Source organism: Rattus norvegicus, chromosome 13, assembly GCF_021556685.1.
Source record: "Rattus norvegicus strain SHRSP/BbbUtx chromosome 13, alternate assembly SHRSP_T2T, whole genome shotgun sequence".
Classification (NCBI taxonomy): Eukaryota; Metazoa; Chordata; class Mammalia; order Rodentia; family Muridae; genus Rattus; species Rattus norvegicus.
In genome coordinates this window covers 57,675,414-57,695,259 of record NC_141546.1, presented here as the reverse complement: position 1 = coordinate 57,695,259, position 19,846 = coordinate 57,675,414, and the positions used below count along the sequence as shown (strand labels likewise).

General features: G+C 39.5%; 1 protein-coding gene and 1 long non-coding RNA gene across 5 annotated transcripts in view; one reads left to right on the top strand and one right to left on the bottom strand.

The window, feature by feature from the left end:
• LOC102547022 (uncharacterized) overlaps positions 1–19,846 on the top strand; it is a 158,568-nt gene that overhangs the window by 101,547 nt on the left and 37,175 nt on the right. For 2 of the 4 annotated variants that reach the window (XR_015635487.1, XR_015635489.1), the window contains exons 4-6: positions 5,621–5,756; positions 15,686–15,813; positions 16,049–16,118. The exons of 1 other annotated variant lie outside the window; for it this stretch is intronic. Coding sequence is in view for 1 of the 3 variants with exons in the window: in XM_087581869.1 (XP_087437995.1) it covers positions 5,621–5,756 (136 nt within the window). In the remaining 2 variants the exon portion in view is untranslated. The remainder of the gene's footprint in view (positions 1–5,620; positions 5,757–15,685; positions 15,814–16,048; positions 16,119–19,846) is intronic. One more of the 4 variants, XM_087581869.1, reaches the window with a different exon arrangement.
• LOC148001655 (uncharacterized) lies at positions 7,379–9,740 on the bottom strand. Its single transcript, XR_015635496.1, has 3 exons — positions 9,619–9,740; positions 8,667–8,807; positions 7,379–8,044 (listed from the first exon to the last, which is right to left on the bottom strand). It is a non-coding gene; the product is annotated as an uncharacterized LOC148001655 (long non-coding RNA).

Sequence of the window (19,846 nt, the reverse complement as noted above, 5' to 3'; positions counted from 1 at the left end):
TTAAGTAGCCTACTCCCCCACCCCCACCCCCAAATGTAGACAACCCTAAAGAATTACTAATAAGAATTTGCTCTGGGAAAACAGCAAAAGTTGCTACTCCTGTCTTTGAGTTACTATCATTTCCTGTCTTTCTTTTTTAATTTGTTTTTATTGGCTGGGATGTCTTCACAAGTTGGTTTTGCTCAGTTTTTATTCTTGATTATAATTTTGAAATATTAACTTAATTTTTAAAACTGTGTATGTGTGTCTTCGTTTCAGGCATGTCTGTGCATCACATGTACTCCTGGTGCTACAAAGACCCGAAGAGGGGGTCAGATCTCTAGAACTGGAGTTACATACAAATAACCATCTGTTAGCTATCATGTGGGGGCTGGGGTTTGAACTTAGGTCCTTTGGAAGGACTCTTAATCACAGAGCCATTCTCCAGTCCCCTTGTTTCCTTTCATGTACTCTTTCTTAGCCTCTTGCTTGCTGTCATATTGTATGAAAGAGGTTCATGTAGCAGTGAACTGAGCTAATCTCTAACATTGAAAACCAAAGCTCAAGTACAACAGCATGATGGGACATGAATCATGTCAACAAACATACACATGAGCTTGGTTTTCCTCTAATTTTGAACCTTTAGATAACCTAGTCTCAGAAAAGACTCAGGGAAAGCATCCTTATATAAGCAGGGGGAAGGGGCATGAAAGGGAGTGGGGGGACCAGGAAAGGAGATAACATTTGAAATGTAAATACTCCAGATGAATTTGCAAATTGTTCTGTCTAACTCTTTGAAGAATTGGATTGGTATTTTGATGGGGATTGCATTGAATCTGTAGATTGCTTTTGGTAAAATGGCCATTTTTACTATATTAATCCTGCCAATCCATGAGCATGGGAGATCTTTCCATCTTCTGAGGTCTTCTTCAATTTCCTTCTTCAGTGTCTTGAAGTTCTTATTGTACAGATCTTTTACTTGCTTTGTTAAAGTCACTCCGAGGTACTTTATATTATTTGGGTCTATTATGAAGGGTGTCGTTTCCCTAATTTCTTTCTCGGCTTGTTTCTCTTTTGTATAGAGGAAGGCAACTGATTTATTTGAGTTAATTTTATACCCAGCCACTTTGCTGAAGTTGTTTATCAGCTTTAGTAGTTCTCTGGTGGAACTTTTGGAAATACATAAAATATCCAATTAAAAGAGAAAGAGAAAGAACTGGCAAAAGGGGAAAACAAAAAACTCAGAGCCAGGGAACCTACCTAAGCCACTAGGATACACAACCCAGTCCAACTGGGAGATAATTCATGTTTCAAGCTGCTAACATTTTGTGGGTTACTTGTTACACAGCCTAGAGATAGCTAAAGCTGGAGATAAATTGAAGCACTAAATAAACACATCATATGTTTAATTTGTAGAAACAGTTTGATTACTTCAAAACCAAAACATCTAAGATACTTTATAAAACGTTTCTGAGTTAAAAGTATTATAAAACATTGTGAAGCATACTGTTTCTCTAGTAATTTTCCTTCCTCTTCATTCTCTGTTTCTACATCAGCACTGAGGTTCTTTTTTTAAGCTCATTTTACTTGGAGAGGCAGAACTGATATTAGAATGTTCTTTTATGCACTTAATTGCTCGTTTTCCAAATCGAAAGAATAAAGTAACCTGACAAAACCACTCTGCATCTTGTAGTTGTTGGCTGTCATGTCAGTGACTATAAAATATAGCATACACTTATGATTCATTCATTATCCATGAAAAAACTATTTCCCATGGGGTATTTTCGGCCAAGTGCTTCTTTCTGCTGATGTGTCTGGGTGAAGCCAGTCATGACTCATCATATCACATTGGAGAGTGGGGACTGGCACTGTCAAACACAATGGAGCAGATGGAAATTGTCAAAGGGAATCTGATTTGAACTCACATGAAAGTAATTTTTCATTGCTTCTTCTATGCTAAATACATGTTACTGATGCAAGAGCAATTTGTGGGCAGGGAGAATTTATTAAAAGATATTGCGGTCATGCATATAATAACAATACTTATGAGCTTGATCCATTCTTATCTTGTACAAAGCTCAAGTTCAAATGAATCAAGGATCTCCACATAAAACCAGATATACTGAATCAAATAGAAGAGAAAGTGGGAAAAAGCTTTGAACACATCAGCACAGTGGAAAACTTTCTAAACAGAACACCAATGGCTTAGGCTCTAAGATCAACTATAGACAAATGGGATCTCATAAAATCAAAAAGCTTCATATTTTTCATTGTAAGGCAAATAACACTGTAAATAGGACAAAATGGCAACCAACAGATTGGGGAAAGATCTTTACCAACACTACATCTGATAGAGAGCTAACATCCAATATATACAAAGAACTCAAGAAGTTAGACTCCAGAGAATCAAATAAAGCTATTAAAAAGTATAGAAAACAGAGCTAAACAGAATTCTCAACTGAGGAATCTCAAATGGCTGAGAAGCACTTAAAGAAATGTTCAACATCCTTAGTCATCAGGGAAATGCAAATCAAAACAATCCTGAGATTCCACCTCACACCAGTCAGAATGGCTAAGATCAAAAACTCAGGTGACAGCAGATGCTGGTGAGCATGTGGTGAAAGAGGAACACACTCCTCCATTGTTGGCGGGATTGCAGACTGGTACAACCACTCTGGAAAACAGTCTGCTGGTTCCTCAGAAAATTGGAAATTGTTCTACCTGAGGAGTTAGCTATACCACTCCTAGGCATTATACCCAAAAGATGTTCCAACATATAACAAGGACACATGCTCCATTATGTTCATAAAAGCCTTAATTGTAATAGCCAGAATCTGGAAACAACCGAGATGTCCCTCAATGGAGGAATGGATACAGAAAATATGGTACATTTACACAATGGAGTACTACTTAGCTATTAAAAGCAATGACTTCATGAAATTTGTAGACAAAGGGATAGAACTAAAAATATATCATCCTGAGTAAGGTAATCAGTCACAAAAGAACAAATATGGCATGTACTCACAAATAGGTGGATATTAGGTAAAAAGCTCAGAATACCCAGGATACAATTCACAGACCATATGAAGCTCAAGAAGAAGGAAAACCAAAGTATGGTTACTTCATTTCTACTTAGAAGGAGAACAGAATAATCACAGCAGGTACAGGGAGGGAGGGATCTTGGAGGGACAGAGGAACCAGAGGGAAAAGTGGGGGTGCAGTATCGGTGTGGGAGATATGGGAGAAGAACAGAGGGTCAGGAAATTGAACGGAGGTGTGCAGCAGTGGGGGGTGGGGAACTGGGGGTAGGCACTAGAAAGTCCCAGATGCCAGGGACTGAAGAGGTTCCTAGGACCCAATAGGGATGACAGTAGCTGAAATGCTCAACTGAGGGGAGAGAGGACCTATAGAGTGACCATAGCCAGTGGACAGGCACAGCCCCTGGTTGATGATAGTCCCTATCATCATCCACCCATCTCAAAAGTTGTATCCCAGAAGTATTCCTATTTAAAGGAAATGTGGGGATAAAGAGTGGAGCAGAGACTGAAGGAAAGGCCATCCAGAGACTGCTCCACCTAGTGATCCATCCCATCCGCAGATACCAAACCCAGGCAAGATGCCAAGAAGCACTTGCTGACAGGAGCCTGTATAGCCATCCCCTGAGAGGCTCTACCAGAGCCTGACCAATACAGGTGCAGATGCTCACAGCCAACCATCAGACTTAGAATGGTCCTCCAATGAAAGAGTTAGTAGAAGGACTTAAGGAGCTAAAGGGGATTGCAACCCCATAGGAAGAATGACAATATCAACTAATGGGTGCCCCAGACCTCCCAGGGACTTAACTGTCGGGGCTGGACTGCTGGACTAGGCAAAACTAAAGCCCTGCCCTGAGCAGGTTCCTGAGAAGGGCTTGACCTTTTCAAAGAACATGTCCCCGGAAGACTGTTGCCTCAGTGTCTAAGGAGGATATCTTGCAGTTTAATGATTCACCTTATGTCCTTGGGCACTTCCCAGTACTCCCCCCCCCCCCCGCCCCCCCACCCTAAGCTTCAGTTCCTTCTTCAATTTCTGCTTCAGAGCTTTAAATGCCTGTACACTCCTCTCAATAAACAGACCTTGACAAGGACACTGCTTGGTCTCGATCCTCTTTCCTCCATTCCTCCTCAGGTTTGGGTCCCCCTCGATTCCTGTAAATTACGAAGCCCCTGCGGGCAGGGGCACTTAACCACCAAACAAAGAGTACACATGGAGGGACCCATGGCTCCAGCTACATATGTAACAGGATGGCCTTGTCTGGCATCAGTGGGAGGGGAGGCCTTTGGTCCTGTGGAGGCTTGATGCCTCAGTGTAGGGGGATGCTAGAGTGGTGAGGCAGGAGTAGGTGTGTGGGTGGGGGAGCACCCTCATAGAGGCAAGAGGAAAGGGTATAGGATAGGGAGTTTGTGGAAGGGAAACAGGAAGGGGTAACCCCCCCCACACACACACACAAATGTTGAGTAGACTGGGAAAGGGAAAAGGTTCTATGAGGAGTGGGGGTAGGGATGAAAATGAACAAAATGCTTTGACTAAAACTATCAATGAGCTAATAAGAATGTAAAAGGGCAGTGATAAATGCTTGGGTCGATAGTTACGTCTAACCTGATTAATATATATATATACATATATATGTGTATATATATATATATATATATATATATATATATATATATATATATATTAGCTTGATACACACACACACACACACTCATTCATGCGCATTTTGGAAATGTGTCACATTAGTTTCTTACAACTCAGATAACAGGCCTACCTGCAAAAAGTTGCAAGAAAGGCTGACATTTATTGAGGAACTCACTTTGGTAGAAAAGTAACATGAGGTTTAATTGGTTTTACTTTACTTATTTGACTCTAATGTAATAGTTTTATGCATGTTTTATACCACACTGAAGCACTCTGTTAAGGTGTCAATGTTTTCACCTCGCAGTGAATGTAGCTGACTTGGCCATGATTCTTCCATGTCTGTGTTTGAAGCAGTGCAATAAGGCATTTCAGCCTGACTCGGGGGCCAAGCTCAGGTTATCTCATGGGTTAGTTCATTGGGTACTCAGAGAAGAATGAAGACTGAGGTTGGATTTTATAGGAGATGTCAACCAACTTCAGGTATGCGTACAAGTTCGAGTTCATTGAACTAAGGACTCAAGGGTTGATTGATGCTATATAACTTTATTATTATTTTAGTTGCCCTACAAAACAACCGGTTTGATCATGACACTGTCATATTGTATCTTGCTCACATTCAACACTCCTACCCTCTTGCCCTTCATTCCTGTCTCACCCTAGTCCTCTTCTCTGCAGATGAAACAGTTCTCTGCTTTTGTTATTTTTAAATATCATTCACTTGCTGGATCAAGGAGATGCTGGTCAAAAAACACAGAGAAAAAGAAAAGTGCTTGTTCATGAAGGTTGAAATTGACTATTGTGCTAAGTAGTTAAGAGTTCCACCATTGGATACTGTAGATATTTTCAATGTCATGTTATGGACAGTCATAGCCCATTAAACCATGAAGTCAAACTTATTTACTTTCTGGGAATTTGCTGTTCTCTTTAGAGAGAAATTAACCGTGATTATGTGTTGTTTGCATAGATCAGTGTGATCCACAGGTGTAGCTGGTTACGTGATATCCAGAAGCAAGCAAGTCTTCCTCATATGGTCTTCTTTCCCGACAGAAGTTTAGCTGCTTCCAGAGACCCTCATGACCTGGCTTTCCAATATCACAAAGGTAACAACACACATGCTGGAAGCAATTTGAGAGCAGTGGGAGAAAAGAAGAGACAGATATCTGTGTTTAACTTTAGGGTTATATCTTTACCTTCAAGTAGTAGTTGTAAATACACACAGTAACTTTCTTCCTCTTTGGATCTACTCTTGCTGCTTCTTTTGCTTGTCATTCTAGATGCATCTCAGCTGTTGTCTCCAGGAAGATGATTTGAACATTATATTGGGTACTCAGCCCTGCACACATTAGCTCCTCCCTCCCTTGTTCACACACCTTGCTCACTTTCCTGTCTTCACACTGCTCACATTGTATTATAAAATTGACTTCCTTGTCTGATATCTGACTCCCAAGATTGTAACACTTGAGATCTGATTCCCAAGATTGTAATGCTTGAGATCGAAACTGTATCCCATTTAACAGTGCAGTCTGAGTGATAAGTACCATTCTGTTTCATACAGGCTACTATTGTATACATTTTGTATTTAGGAACATGATGTTATTCATTATACAGCAAACCATCCTACAAATTCTACCTCCTTTTAAATATACTTTAAAAAGTTCAAGAGGCAGAATAGTAGATATCCAAATGCCCATCTTTTGGTTCCTGAAAGCTATAAATACTTGATTATACAGAGAAAGGGAATGAAGATTGCAGGTTAGAGTGTGGCTGACAACCAGTAAGTGTAAGATAGGAATGATTTGTGTTACTAGTTCATTTAGAAGGGTCTTTAACAGTAGATGGGAGAGCAACATAGGAACCAGTGCCAAGACATAAAAATAAAAACCTAGTGATAGGGGGCAAGAGAGATGGCTCAGTGGTTAAGAGTACTGTCTGTAATTCCAGAGGACCTGGGTTCAAATCCCACTAGCCACATGGCAGTTTCCAACTGTTTGTAACTCCAGGGTTCCAGAGTATCTGATACTTTTATACAGACATACATGCAGGCAAAACACAAATGCATATAACAGAAACAAACCAAACCAAAAACACGCCTAAGTATCACCTGTGAGGACTGGGTTTGCCTTGCTCACTGTGAAGACAGACTGGGTAGGGATGTCTGAGGTACAAATAAAGTAAAGAAATAAGTTTTCTCAGAGATAGAGAGAGGAATGGTTTCACCTTCATCACTGAGAGCTACGCACACAACATGAGTAAAATGCTTTTCAAGCCACTAAATCTCTGATAATTTGCAAGAACAATAGAAAAAACACAGAAACAGTAGGATAGGCTAGGTGATGGCTTCATGCACATGTCTTGCTTGTGTCATTTTTAGGTTTACTCTGACTTCAAGGAAATGGTTTGATGCTGTTACACATCTATAGGCACAATGTGTCTTCAGGTACGATGTGTGTAGCAGGGCATCTTTATGACATAATTCATGCAGTTTTAGGCGAATATATGATAGGAAATAATGACAGGACTTATGTCTCTAGAAAGTTACACAAAAAAAATGCTATGTTTCATAGCTTGTTCTCTACCTCAAACACCTGGGATAGGAAAGATTAACTACTTGAGACAAAAAACAAAACAAAACAAAAAACAAAAACAAAAAACAAAAAAGTTGAACTAAAATCTCTTCAATAAGATAAATAAAACTAAATGAAAAACATAATACACCCAAATTAACTAGTTTACACAACCTAATGGACTTATTTACTTGTTTTTATAATAAAGTTTACAACAATTAAAAAATAAAATAGAAATTTATATTCCCTCTTTCCTCTTGCTCTCCTTCCCTCATTTAGGGAGGCGCAGGTAGGAGGTGAGAATGAAAATTCGTTTCAGGAGTTGCCTGTGTCCAGAGCCACTTTGTGCTCTGCGTGCTCTGTGCGCTCTGTTGCCAGCCCATCTGCCATCTGGGCAGAGAACTAGCACTTCCAGTTGGTCCATCCCAACATCTACTCCATGGAGGAGCCAGGGCTGCAGAACAAGATCTGGGAGCACATCATCACCATCAAACCTGAAGCAAGGCTGTGATCGGAGAGGGTGGAATTATGGAGCAGCAGCTGCAAGGAACCCATGGAGGTTCTGAGGGGAGCACGGAGGTGAAGGAATAGTCTGTAGAGTCTTCGCCATCCCTGGAATGACTGAAAAAGGACAGGTCTTATGGAAAGATGGTTTTTAAAAGTGGACTCACAAAACTGGAAGAAAAGATGGCAGAGCAGAACCAGGAGGTCAGGAGAGAATGGCGAAATTACAGGTGTGGTGGTGAAGAGCGTCGGAGCAACATGGGAGCTCGGCTTGCAGCAGACAAGGGCTGGGCGGTAGCGTTGAGCGGTGGCATCTCATCCTGAGGAAGTAAGAACAGGTTTTAGGTCCATTTCTTTGAGAGGACAATCCTGTGTGCTTAACATTCTGTTTTGTTTCTGGAGATCTGTGGGCACAAGCACCTTCGTGTTGTATTCCTATCACCTCATAAAACAACAATCAAGCCTTTCTGGCCGTGTTCGGGGCACATTAATTTATTTGAGCAAATGGTGGTGTGATGAATACAATTCTAAGGAAAAGTATACATAGGAAGCTGTCTTTTCAGGGTTGCTCAACCTCTTGACATTGGGATCGAAGAGTTAAATTTCAAAAAGAGCCGCCCCCTCCCTTTCCTTCACTCCCTGAGGATGGGTCATCCCCCTGCTGAATGAGATGAGTCACCCTACCCACATTGCTGAGCGGCTAGATAGCACGTACTCTTTGCTGATGTAATCCCATGCCAAAAGTAACTGAGTCCTTTGAATTAGCCAATCCTGTGTAACCTCTCGAAATTCCCTGGCTTCCCCTATATAAACCCCTGCCTGAAGAGGCTCGTGGTCGTCCGCTCCTCTATCTCCTGCGTGAGATGCGTGGCGTGTCGGCTCGAGACCTTGGTGTCGGCTCGAGACCTCGGTGTCGGCCCAAGATCTCGTTAATAAAACTACCTCTTGTTATTACATCAAGATCGGCTTCTTGAGTTTCCTGGGGCATGCCGCCATCCCGAGACTGGAGAGAGGAGAGTCTCCCCAATTTGGGGTTCTTTCATTTCTTCTTTCAGGATCTAGCAAAGTCCACAGTTGAGAATTCTGTAATTGGGTTGCAAAAAGTTGGGGAAATGTTTTAACTTAATGTGTTGGCCTGTCTTCATCACTAACGTCAACTGAGAACAAAAAAGCATGTCAGGGAGTGACTGGGTAGAAAACAAATGCCTCTTGAGTAAAATTTGTGAGAAATTGACTATAACTTCATGAATAAACATGTACATATGTTTATTTTTTGTGAAAAATATTATTCCAAGGTAATATCATGCAGCAAAACTGAGATCAGTATGGGAAAAATCCCATTTTTTCTTTTATTGAAAATAGATTTTTTCCATAAAATATTGATTATAGTTTTCTCTCCATGTGTTTCTTGAAATTCCTCCCCTCCCATCTGAATCGATCCCCTTTCTCTCCTTAGAAAACAAACAGGAATCTAAGAGCTAATAATAAAACAAGGTAAAATATGATTAGATAAAAACTGGAACAAAACAAAACAAATAAACAGAAGGGAAAGAGACTAAGAATGAAAAAAAAAAAAGGCACAAGAACCACATATGGACACGGAAACACCCTGGTCCATACATTCAGGAATCCTATCAAAATACAAACTGGAGGGTAAAACATATGCAAAAGACCTGTAGGGTAGGAGAAAGAAAGAAAGAAAGAAAGAGAGAGAGAGAGAGAGAGAGAGAGAGAGAGAGAGAGAGAGAGAGAGAGAGAGAGAGAAAGAGAGATAGAGAGAAAGAAAGGGGGAAAGAAGAGAGAGAAGAAGAACAAGAAGAAAACAAGAACAAGAAACAGCAGCAGCAGCAGCACCACCAACCACCACCACCACCACTGACACCGAAGATGAGACCTGCAGATGCCATTGACTTTGAGTTTGTTTTCTGTAGACCATTTACTGCTGAGCTTGGGGCCCACTCTTGGGAGCCACGCCTGCTTACACACCCTCTGTCTCAGGAATGCTTCTGGAATGTCAAGTTCACTTAAGCCCTCCCAGAAACCTAGCCAGTTGGCTGTTCTTATCAGCACACCTGCGGTTTCAGGTTACAGGAACCGAAAGAACAATGGGAGGGTGGTGGCCAGAGTGAAATTGGTCTTGGGCCCTTCCCGCTTCCTTGTCTTTATAAGCCACTGCCCAGAAATAAAATTGGAGAGCTTGATCAGACAAGCGACTTGCTCTCCTTCTTTGTGCCTCCTGTCCCCCATTCTTTTGTCCCCTCCCAGGTCTCCGCTGAACCCCCGTAGGTCGGGGCACACTCTGACTCCCTTGAGAAAACTGATTTTTCATTTCTAGTGGTTATCAATGGAAGGTAGCTTCTTTCTTAGGCATGGGGCATATTGCCCCAATGGGACCGCATCTGGTGCAGACTGGTGTAGGCCCTGTTCTTGTGTTTTCGTTAGGGTTTTACTGCTGTAAACAGACACCATGACCAAGGCAACCCTTTTAAAGTACAACATTTAATTGGGGCTGGTTTATAGGTTCAGAGATCCAGTCTATTTTCATCAAGGCGGGAGAGTATGGCAGCATTCAGGCAGATGTGGGGCTGGAGGAGGTTAGAGTTCTACATCTTTATCCAAAGGCTGACAGAAGACTGGCTTCCAGGTAGCTAGTATGAGGGTTTTAAAGCCCATGTGACACACATATTCCAACAGGGCCACACCTACTCCAACAAGGCCTTACCAAGGGACAGTGCCACTCCCTGGGCCAAACATATTCAAACTGCCACAGCGGGCCACCTCAGTCTCTGTGAGTTCTTATGCGTATTGGCCCTGTTGTGTTTAGATGACTTTGTCTCTTTGGTGTCCTCCCTCCCTCTGGCTCTTATAGTGTCCCAGCCTCCTCCCTTGCAGGGCTTATGGAGACATCCTGTTGAGAATTGGGTGTTCCCAGATCTCTTACTCTTTGCACATTGTCTGTGGTGGGCCTTTGTAATTGGTCCATCTGCTGCAGCAAGAGGATTCTCTGAACCTCTACGACTCTGTGGAGTGTAGGTTGCTTATCATTGACTTAATAGCTAACTTTCACATATAAGTGAGTACACACCATGTTTGTCTTTCTGGGTCTGAGTGGAAAAAAAAATCACTCAAGGTGATTTTTATTCTAGTTTTATTTATCTGCAAATTTCATTACTTCATCTTTTTTTTTTTTAATGGTAGAGTAATAGTCCATTGTGTAAAGGCACCACATTTTCTTATCCATCTGTTGAGGGACATCTAGGCTGCTTCCATGGCTAGTATGAACATGGTTTTGTAGGTGTGTTTGTGGTGGGAAAAATATATCATTTTTATTTCTACTGTTAAAAGACCACCTGCTCACTTGATTAGTCAGTGTATTTGTGTAAAATAAATATGCACAGAATTTTTTTCTAGCAAATGTGACATTTTACTCATTATGTTATTCTAACCTGTTTTCAACTTGAGTTTTAATAGAACAGTATTTGTTAATACGTTTTATTTCAACAGCTATGGCATTCTTCTCAGTTGCTGTATTTCATTATATGGAAAAAAAAACCATGACTTGTTTATTCAGTTGCCAATAGTAGCTGTCATAGTGTTGCTAGGCAATGCTAAAATTAATTTCTTCCTTTACAATATTTTTGAAATCTTGTATATTATTTCTTTAGGATACTTTCTTAAACATGGGAAAGAGATATTTACCTTAGAGTGTTTTGATATTCTATAGACTTATTTCTAAAAATGTCTGTAACTTGTATATGAAATTTTCAGGATCCTGTCTGGTATTTGATCCTTTGCTCCTGATAATATCAGCAGCTTTTATTTCACAGCTCCATGTGTGTTTGCGATGACCACTAGAGGTCATCTAAGAAATTAAATATTCCACATGAAGCTCAGACATTTCTGTCAGGTTGACCTTCGTGTAAAGCAGAGAAAGAGTCATTAGCTAATGCCAGCTGGCTGTTAAAATGTCCAGTTAAAATATACCCTAACTTGAAAACCATTCCTTTATGTCTATGGAGGACCCACGGCATCTGACTGAACTTTCTCTAAGGATTAGATTGACACATAATCCTTTTACTTCTGCTTGCCACTTTCAGATATTTTGTCTTTTATATTTGCTTAAATTAGTTTAGGTTAAATAGCAAATCTAAGAAGCATTAGAGTCAAAGTAGCCATGCAAGGGCTGGGGAGATGGCTCAGTGCTTAAGAGCCGTCTGGGTGCTCTTCCATAGGTCCTGAGTTCAATTCCCAGTAATGACATGTTTCATCAGAACCATCTAAAATAGGATGTGATGGTCTCTTCTGTTATGCAGATGTATAGGAAGACAGAACACTCTTAAATAAATCTTTAAAAAAAATCACAAAGTAGCCACGCAAAACTTGTTTGTTTGTTTTATTAAGAAGGTAACTGATTTTGCTGCTGTATTTGTTCCATGCCTCTACAATAGGTAGATTACATACAAATATGGTACAAATAGAGCAAGCTGGCATCTTTTTTCCCCCGACAATTAACATCTCAGTGGATGTGTTTTTATTTCATCAGATTTGAGGGCTGGAATAATTATCCATTATAACCATTAACACTTTTCTACAAATTAGAATTATTTTTTATATAAGGGAGAAAATTATAAATTACAAATACAGATATTCTTTGACTTATGAGACTGTAACTTCACAAACTTATTTTGACTTGAAAGTATTATACTCTGAAAGTGCATTGGCCTCATCTAACCCACAGAACATCTTCATTTAGCTTAGTCGTCCTTAAATCTGCTTAGAACATGAACAGCTTGCATTGGGCAAATCATCCAACATGAACCCTATTTTGTGATAAAGTGTTAGCTGTCTTATAATTTATTGACTGATTTACTGAAAGTACAAAGCAAATGGTTGCATTTGGTATGCTTTTACATCATAGTAAAGTTGAAAAAGTTGTAAATTGCAATTTAAAGACCATCTGTGATTCAATTTAAAACAGGATTTTATTCTAAAACATCTATGTTCTCTTTGCCCACAGGTTAGAGAAGATACTCACACCATCTGTGATGTTTAATTTTATGTATCCCCTTAACTGGACCAGAGAATGTCCAGGCTTTTGATTAATATTTTTTGGGTGTGTTTGTGAGCGTGTTCCTGGAAGAAACAAGCATTTAGGTTGATGAGCTAAGGTGGGGTAGACAACCCTCTCCCAAGTGTATAGGCATCATTCTGTCCCAGGACCCAAACAGGCCAGAGGTGGAAGAAGATAAGAGTTCCTAAGGAGAAAACTCAAATTTCTTCTAGTATTCTTGGTTCTTAGCCTCCAATCTTGGTCTGGCATTTATGTCATTACTTCTTTAGCTCATAGCCTTTGAAGTACAACACTTGCTATCTTGCAGATGGCAGATACTGGAAACTCTTAGCTTTAATAATCATGTGAATTGGTGTTTTATGATATCTATTAAATATCTATGTATCTATCATCTCTGTCTATCTATCTATCTATCTATCTATCTATCTATCTATCTATCCATTTCTATCTATCATCTCTCATGTATCCATCATCTATCTATCTATCTACCTATCCATCAATCTCTTCTCATCCTATCATCATTTATCTATATTATGTATCTTATTGGTGAGCCCCCAGGTGGTTCAGAATACCCAAATCATTGTTGTAGTACACTGAACACTCATTGAAAAGCACTCCTTGTTTAATTTTCTTTTCCTACCTGTGGTTTTGTAGTGACAGTCACATAAATACTATGAGCAATTTTCATAGTTTCTGCTTTTAGAAACCCATTAGATTATTACAAATTATTAAGCCTTTCTCAAGAACTTTTCTTTATAGATCCCAAATCTAGGTATATTTAGTATGTTTATATTAAAAGATAAAAAAATTTAAAAATATGCATAAGGTCTTAATCTTATAACTTTTCAACTTTATGATGTTGGAAAAGACACATTCATTTGCCATTTAATCTTTTCTAAGGGTAGCAATATGTAACATGATATTGACAAGATGCTGGGTGTTGGCAATGAATGTCAGCTTCTGCTTCCTCATGCAGTCACAGGCTAAAAAAACAATGTTCTCCAGAGCAGTGCTTTGCTAAGCAACAAGCATGGTAGATTAGATGTATGGAGGTTATCTTTTGTTTACTATAACCTCAACTTGTTATGGGTTTGCCAGGATGTAACCCCTTCTAAGCTGAGGACCACATATTCATATATTATTAAAAACATCAAGCTTATTAACACAAATATCATTTTAATGGATAATATCTTAGTTTCCAAAACCAAAAGAAGGTTGGTTAGTGGAGCGGCATTATCCCACATTTCTGTAATTGTCTTTAATGTCTGACTCAGCCAAGGACAGCTGCATTCTCATGTAGGCTTCTGTGCTCAATTTGCTGCGGTGTCATAGGTCATTCAGCCCCTGGGAAACTTCACTGTGTGTTGACCAGTAAATGAAAAATATCAACAACAACAGCAACAACAACAACAAAAAGCAAATGGGATCTCATCATTGTTATGAAAATAGTTTTCACTTAGTGAGTACCTTGTGAAGGTCTTCAGGAGCCCCAGGAATTCCCAGCTCACATTTTCTGACCCACTGCACTAGATTATTGGGGCCATTATAAGACATTTTTACAGGAGAATAAAAACCTATCAATAAGGCAATTATTGCAAAGTGGTATTGGAGGGTTAAAATCTAGTATTTCTAAGTGAATTCTGACATTCAGTGACTTTAAAAAATGTCAGTAGAGCTAAAGATAGAAAGTTTTCTTACTTGAAAAGTACATATAAGAATGTTTATTTCATGGCCTTATTTTTTTTTAAGTATTGTAATTGTTAGTGGCCAAGAGTACTGGAGGTTTTAGTTATTGTTATTTCTGAAGACTCAGTAGATGGTGAGTATGTTAGTAAAGACCTTCTCCCAGTGTTTCAAAGTACTTGACCAACTATTACGGTAAATTCAGAAGACAAATGAACATCTGAGAAGTATCGCAGCATCTTCGTGTCACATGAGTGCTATTCACTATGTTTAGCAGGGTTGTAATTGTGTTACTGTGAAGACACTGAAGCTCAGGGTAGCTAAGTTACTTTGCTAAGAAGAGGGGGAGTACAGGCAGTCTGGGAATCCTCAGAGCTCAATTCTAGGGTTAGCATTCTTCCTCCTGCTAGTCTGTTTCCTCCTCCTCCTCTTCCTCCTCCTTCTTTTTCTCTTCCTCTTCTTGATATAGGATCTCATCATGCATCCATAGATGGTCTGGGATATGCTATCTACATCAGGGTGGCCTTTACCTCATAAAGATCCACCTGCTTCTGTCTCCTGAGTGCTGGGATTAAATGTTTGTACCACCACTCCCTGCTCAGGACTGGCATTCTTAAGCACATTCTACAACAATATTTTAGGAAGACACTTAATTTTAAAAATTATTAGTATTTTATTAATTATGTTGTATTATTTGCATTATGTATATAAACATCTTGCTACATATATGTATATGTACCATGGGTTGGCCTGGTGCTCTTGGAGGACAGGGAAAAGCATAGAATACTCTGGAACTGGAGTTACAGGTGACCATGAGCTGCCACCTGGATGCCAGGAACCAAACTCAGGTCCTTTGCAAGATTAGTAAGTGTCCTTAACCATTGAGCTGTCTCTTTAGCTTTAATACTAGAAAGATTTGGCTTATCATATTACAAATTACAGAATTTGAATTTACATCTGAATTTCAATCATTCTTCTGGGTGCGTTTTGCATCCCTGGAAGGAAAAATGGTCATTAAACTGTATATGTATTGATATAGATTCCCAGTAGAATCATCGATACGCAGTTAGGGTAACCACGTTACTGACAGTGTCACCTCACATTGTCATGACATCATGTGTCTTTACTTGCCTGCATATCTTGTTTGATCTCTCAGCATTCGTCACTAATTACATAGATGTTTTATCCCAATGTTTTCTTTCTCTAGTTTCTCACAAATAATTGTGTAAGGAACAATTTTCAGCATGATTTTCACCAGAGTAAGATGCACATCAAATCTTTTTCAGTGATGAGAGCTTCCTGTATTTATTGAATTTCGTGAACAAAATACTTCAAGTGAGTCTCATTTATTCATTTTAGGGAATCCTTAACTTCCTTAGAACGTCTTGTTTTACCTATGGTATCACTAGCAAAATTGAAATCAGAATAAGAGATTCACTTTTGTTTTCTCCAAGTATTTGCTTGAAAAACTATATTCTTATCTTTTTATAGTAATCATGTGACTGATTCATATCCGGGCATAAAATAATAATATTTTAATGGATTTGTTTTCTTTTTTTTTTTATTATAGCAGAAACTTCTATGCAGGGCGGAATGCTAATCACTGTGTTTCGTGGATGGATCTGTGAGCCATACTTCAGGTGCTGTGCAATTTAATTTGTGTTAATAAGGGTCAACCTCACCATCTGGACAATAAAACATGGTTGATCCCTTGAGAGAAAAATGTGGTCAAATATCTAAACCCATTAGACAATGTTCTTATTAACAGCACTTATTTAAATATGATATTTAAAGGAAACTTTACCATTTTATAGTCACTTTTAGAATTGTTTTCTTCTTCAAGTTAGCCCAAAGTCAATGAAATAATGGATTTTCAGTAGTGGGAAGAAAGCTGCCATTGACTGTGAAACATTCAAGGCGGGTCGTGGTTCTTGTTTGCTGACTCCCGTTACTTAAGAAATGTCTGGCCCTCATGGCCACCCTGTCTTCTGTCAGCATTTTCAAATCTGTAAGTTTCTTTTTCCAGGGTTTTCCACTGGTCAAAGTTATTGGCATCTGTCTTTTGTTATTAATTCTCCCTGAATTCTCCCAGTCGTCTATATGCTGCGTCTATGGCTTTCCAGAACACTCCCTTGCAAGTTTCTATTTCTCTGCTCTGCATCCTTTCCTTTCCTCTTTCCAGCCCATCTCTGCTGCATCATGCAACATGGAGCACATGATGCCTCGTGGATTATCGTCTCTTATAAGATACACAAATAATTGTAATTGGAGGCATTTCTTTGTCTATTCTAAACAATAATCCTTCTGATAGCTGTTAAATTAACTAGATGACAGCACTTTGCAGTTCATCCTCCATAACGTGCTATAGTGATCATGTATCTAAGACTTCTAGGGATTGTTGAATTTAATACACTTGTTTTCTTTTTCTTTTGATATTTGAGACATGGTTTCTTCGTGTAGCTCTGGGTGTCCTGGAAGTAGCTGTGTAGACCAGGCTAGCCTGGAACTCACAGAGATCCACCTCCTGGGTGCTGGGGTCAAAAGTGTGCGCAACAATCATGTGGTTTCTAATATGTCCTTACACAATTTTTAACAGTCGATCTGAATAGAGCAGGTTCAAATACTTTGAAAAACAAAACAAAACAAAACAAAAAACTTTCTGTCTGATGGTTTGGTTTCCACACAGGTAACTGGTGGGAGTTTTAATGAGGTATTGTCTTCTCAGCTTCAGGCTATTCAACAAGAAAGAAAGCTCTGGCTTTAGCAAACAGGAGACTGTGCAGAGAAACAATATTTTTAATGTCCTAAAAGAATTGTTCACTTTCCACCTGGGAAAATAACTAAGGATTTAAAGATCTATGTTTTGAGGGAAAGTGAGAAGAATTGCTTTTAAAAGAGCTACGCTGAAGGCAGGATTTTAGGAGTTCTCCATTTTTAGGAAATCCAGGGGAGAAAACACTCTATGCACAGCCCTCCAAGAAGCGTAGGTGTTACAAAGCCAGAGTCTTGTTAGATCAAAACCCACTCTCAGATATGGGGAAGGCAGCATTTTCTTTAGTGACTGTGATTCCACTCCATGTATTGTGTCAACAAATGCATTTTATCATTGTGACACCGCACACATTTTTCTTTAAGGTAATTCCTAAACTTATCCTGATATTTGGTAGTGGAAAGAAAACTAGACTTGTGTAAGTGTTGTATGGTTAAAGGAACAAACGCAGTCAGTGTTTCCCCTACGATCATTGATGATGTACAGCTTTAATGCATGTGGGTATTCGAAAGGGGGCACGCCAGTCAAGTCCAATTAAACTGTGTTGAAAAGATCCTAGAGAGGGTGCAATGGCTCCTTCTGGGGGAAAACAGACATTTATAACTTATTAATCAACTACCCTTTCAATGAGCAACTGCCCAGCACTAATAAAGTAAATGTCTCTCAACACCTATGCCCGTAAAGTAGGTCTAGGAAAGGAGATTAAGAATGAACTTACGTGTTTATAGAAATAATTACTGATTAAGTAATGTTTTATAATAAAACCACCTCAGTAAATTGCCTCAGACATAATCTCAACAGGGTAGCTTATGTTTTCTTCTTTAAAAAAAGGAGTATATATCTATATGCATATGTGTATGTGTGTTGATACAGTATATTGTGGAACTTAAGTGTGGGTGTGCAAGTTCACATGGGTATGAAAGTTTGTGGTGTACCATGTATATCACGGTATTTCCATAGGGCTTAGAGATCAACCTTGGGCATTGCTTTTCACCTTTCACCTTGCCTTTTGGGATACAGTCTTTTGCCCACTTGTACCAGAGATTAGGGGACCTGTGAGATTCTAGGCTTACTTTCGTTTGCCTCCCGTTTGGCTCTAGGGGTCTTGGGACACATGGTCACTATTTTATCTAACTTTGTGTGGTTTCTGGTGACTCCAACTTGAGTCCTTACGTTTGAACGGCAAGTGGTTTATCCATGGACCCATCTCCTTAACCCTCTATTTAGCTTTTAAAGTTAGTTTATAACAGCAGTTTCTCTTCAGCATTTTCATATATATTTAGTTTTGGCTGTCTCCTTGATACACCCCACTCCTCTTTGCCTCCTATTTCCACTTAAATCCTTCTAGTATTGTCTGTTACACTTTCATGTCATGTGTGACTCCTCTCCATGTCCCTTCTTCTGAAATATGGTTTGTTCCAATCCATGGGTCCCTTTCTAGTTTTCTGGCCTCCACTCACATTCAGTTCCACAAACATATTCATATAAAATTAGAAGCTGGGATCTGCATATATGACATGGTATGAAGCTTTACTTTGCATTTTCTTGACTGGTAAGAATGTTGAATTCTACTTACTGGCTATGGCATTTCTACTTTTAAGAACTTAGCTGAATTCCTTAGCCCATTTTTTTTAATTAAGTCTTGTTTAGTTTCTTTGTATTCTTCATGTATGTTAGAATACTCGTAATAGTCTGACAGATGGTTTAGCTGGTTTCCTCCATTCTGTAGCCCGTTTCTTTATTCAGTTTACTGCTTTCTATGCTGTGTAGAAGTGTTTTTATTAAATGAAGTCTCACTTGTCAATGGTGGACCTGATTTTCTAAGACAATGCTTAGAACATTGCAACAGACCCCCCAGAAAAGCTGGGATTGGGTGGGTCCTGTGCTCCGATGGAGAAACACTACCAGCATTCTGGAAGCTCAGCACCCTTACTTTATACCTTTGCATCAAGGAGGCGGCTTTACAGTATACAGCTGAATAAGGAGGCAAGTTGTGTGTGTGTGTGGGGGGGAAGCTTTAGGTCGCTATTATTCAGGGAGAAACCGTGGTTGTTAGTTTCAGCACACACTGCTTTTAGCTGCAGATAAACACCCATACTCGGAGTAGAGGATGGCTTTTCCCTGAACCTGAACCAGGGAAGGTTTTGCCATCACCAAGGCTCTGAGGCATCTGGACCCTTGACATGGCTGTGCTCATGTCAATGAGCTACGTTCACTCAGAGCTTCATCTGCCTCTGTCAAGGCTTCTCTGCTCCTCAACGAGTTCTACTCAGAAAGCCCTTACCTACACGTACATCTTTAACATCTTTAAACTCCTTTCCAAGCTTTTCCCCTAGCATTTTCAGTTCGAGGTCATATGATTCATTTGGATATGATTTATATACAGAGTGAGCGATAAGGCTAGCCCACAGTTATTCAGTTTTCCCACCGCCATTGTTGAGGTGGCTGTCTTTTCTCCAGTGTATATTTTTGGTGTCTTTGAAAAACCAGGTGGATATAAATGTTTGGGTTTGTATCTGGGTCTTTCATTCTCTTCCATTAATCAATACGTCTGTTTTTGGTGCCAAACTGTGCTATTTCTGTTGCTACAGTTCTCTC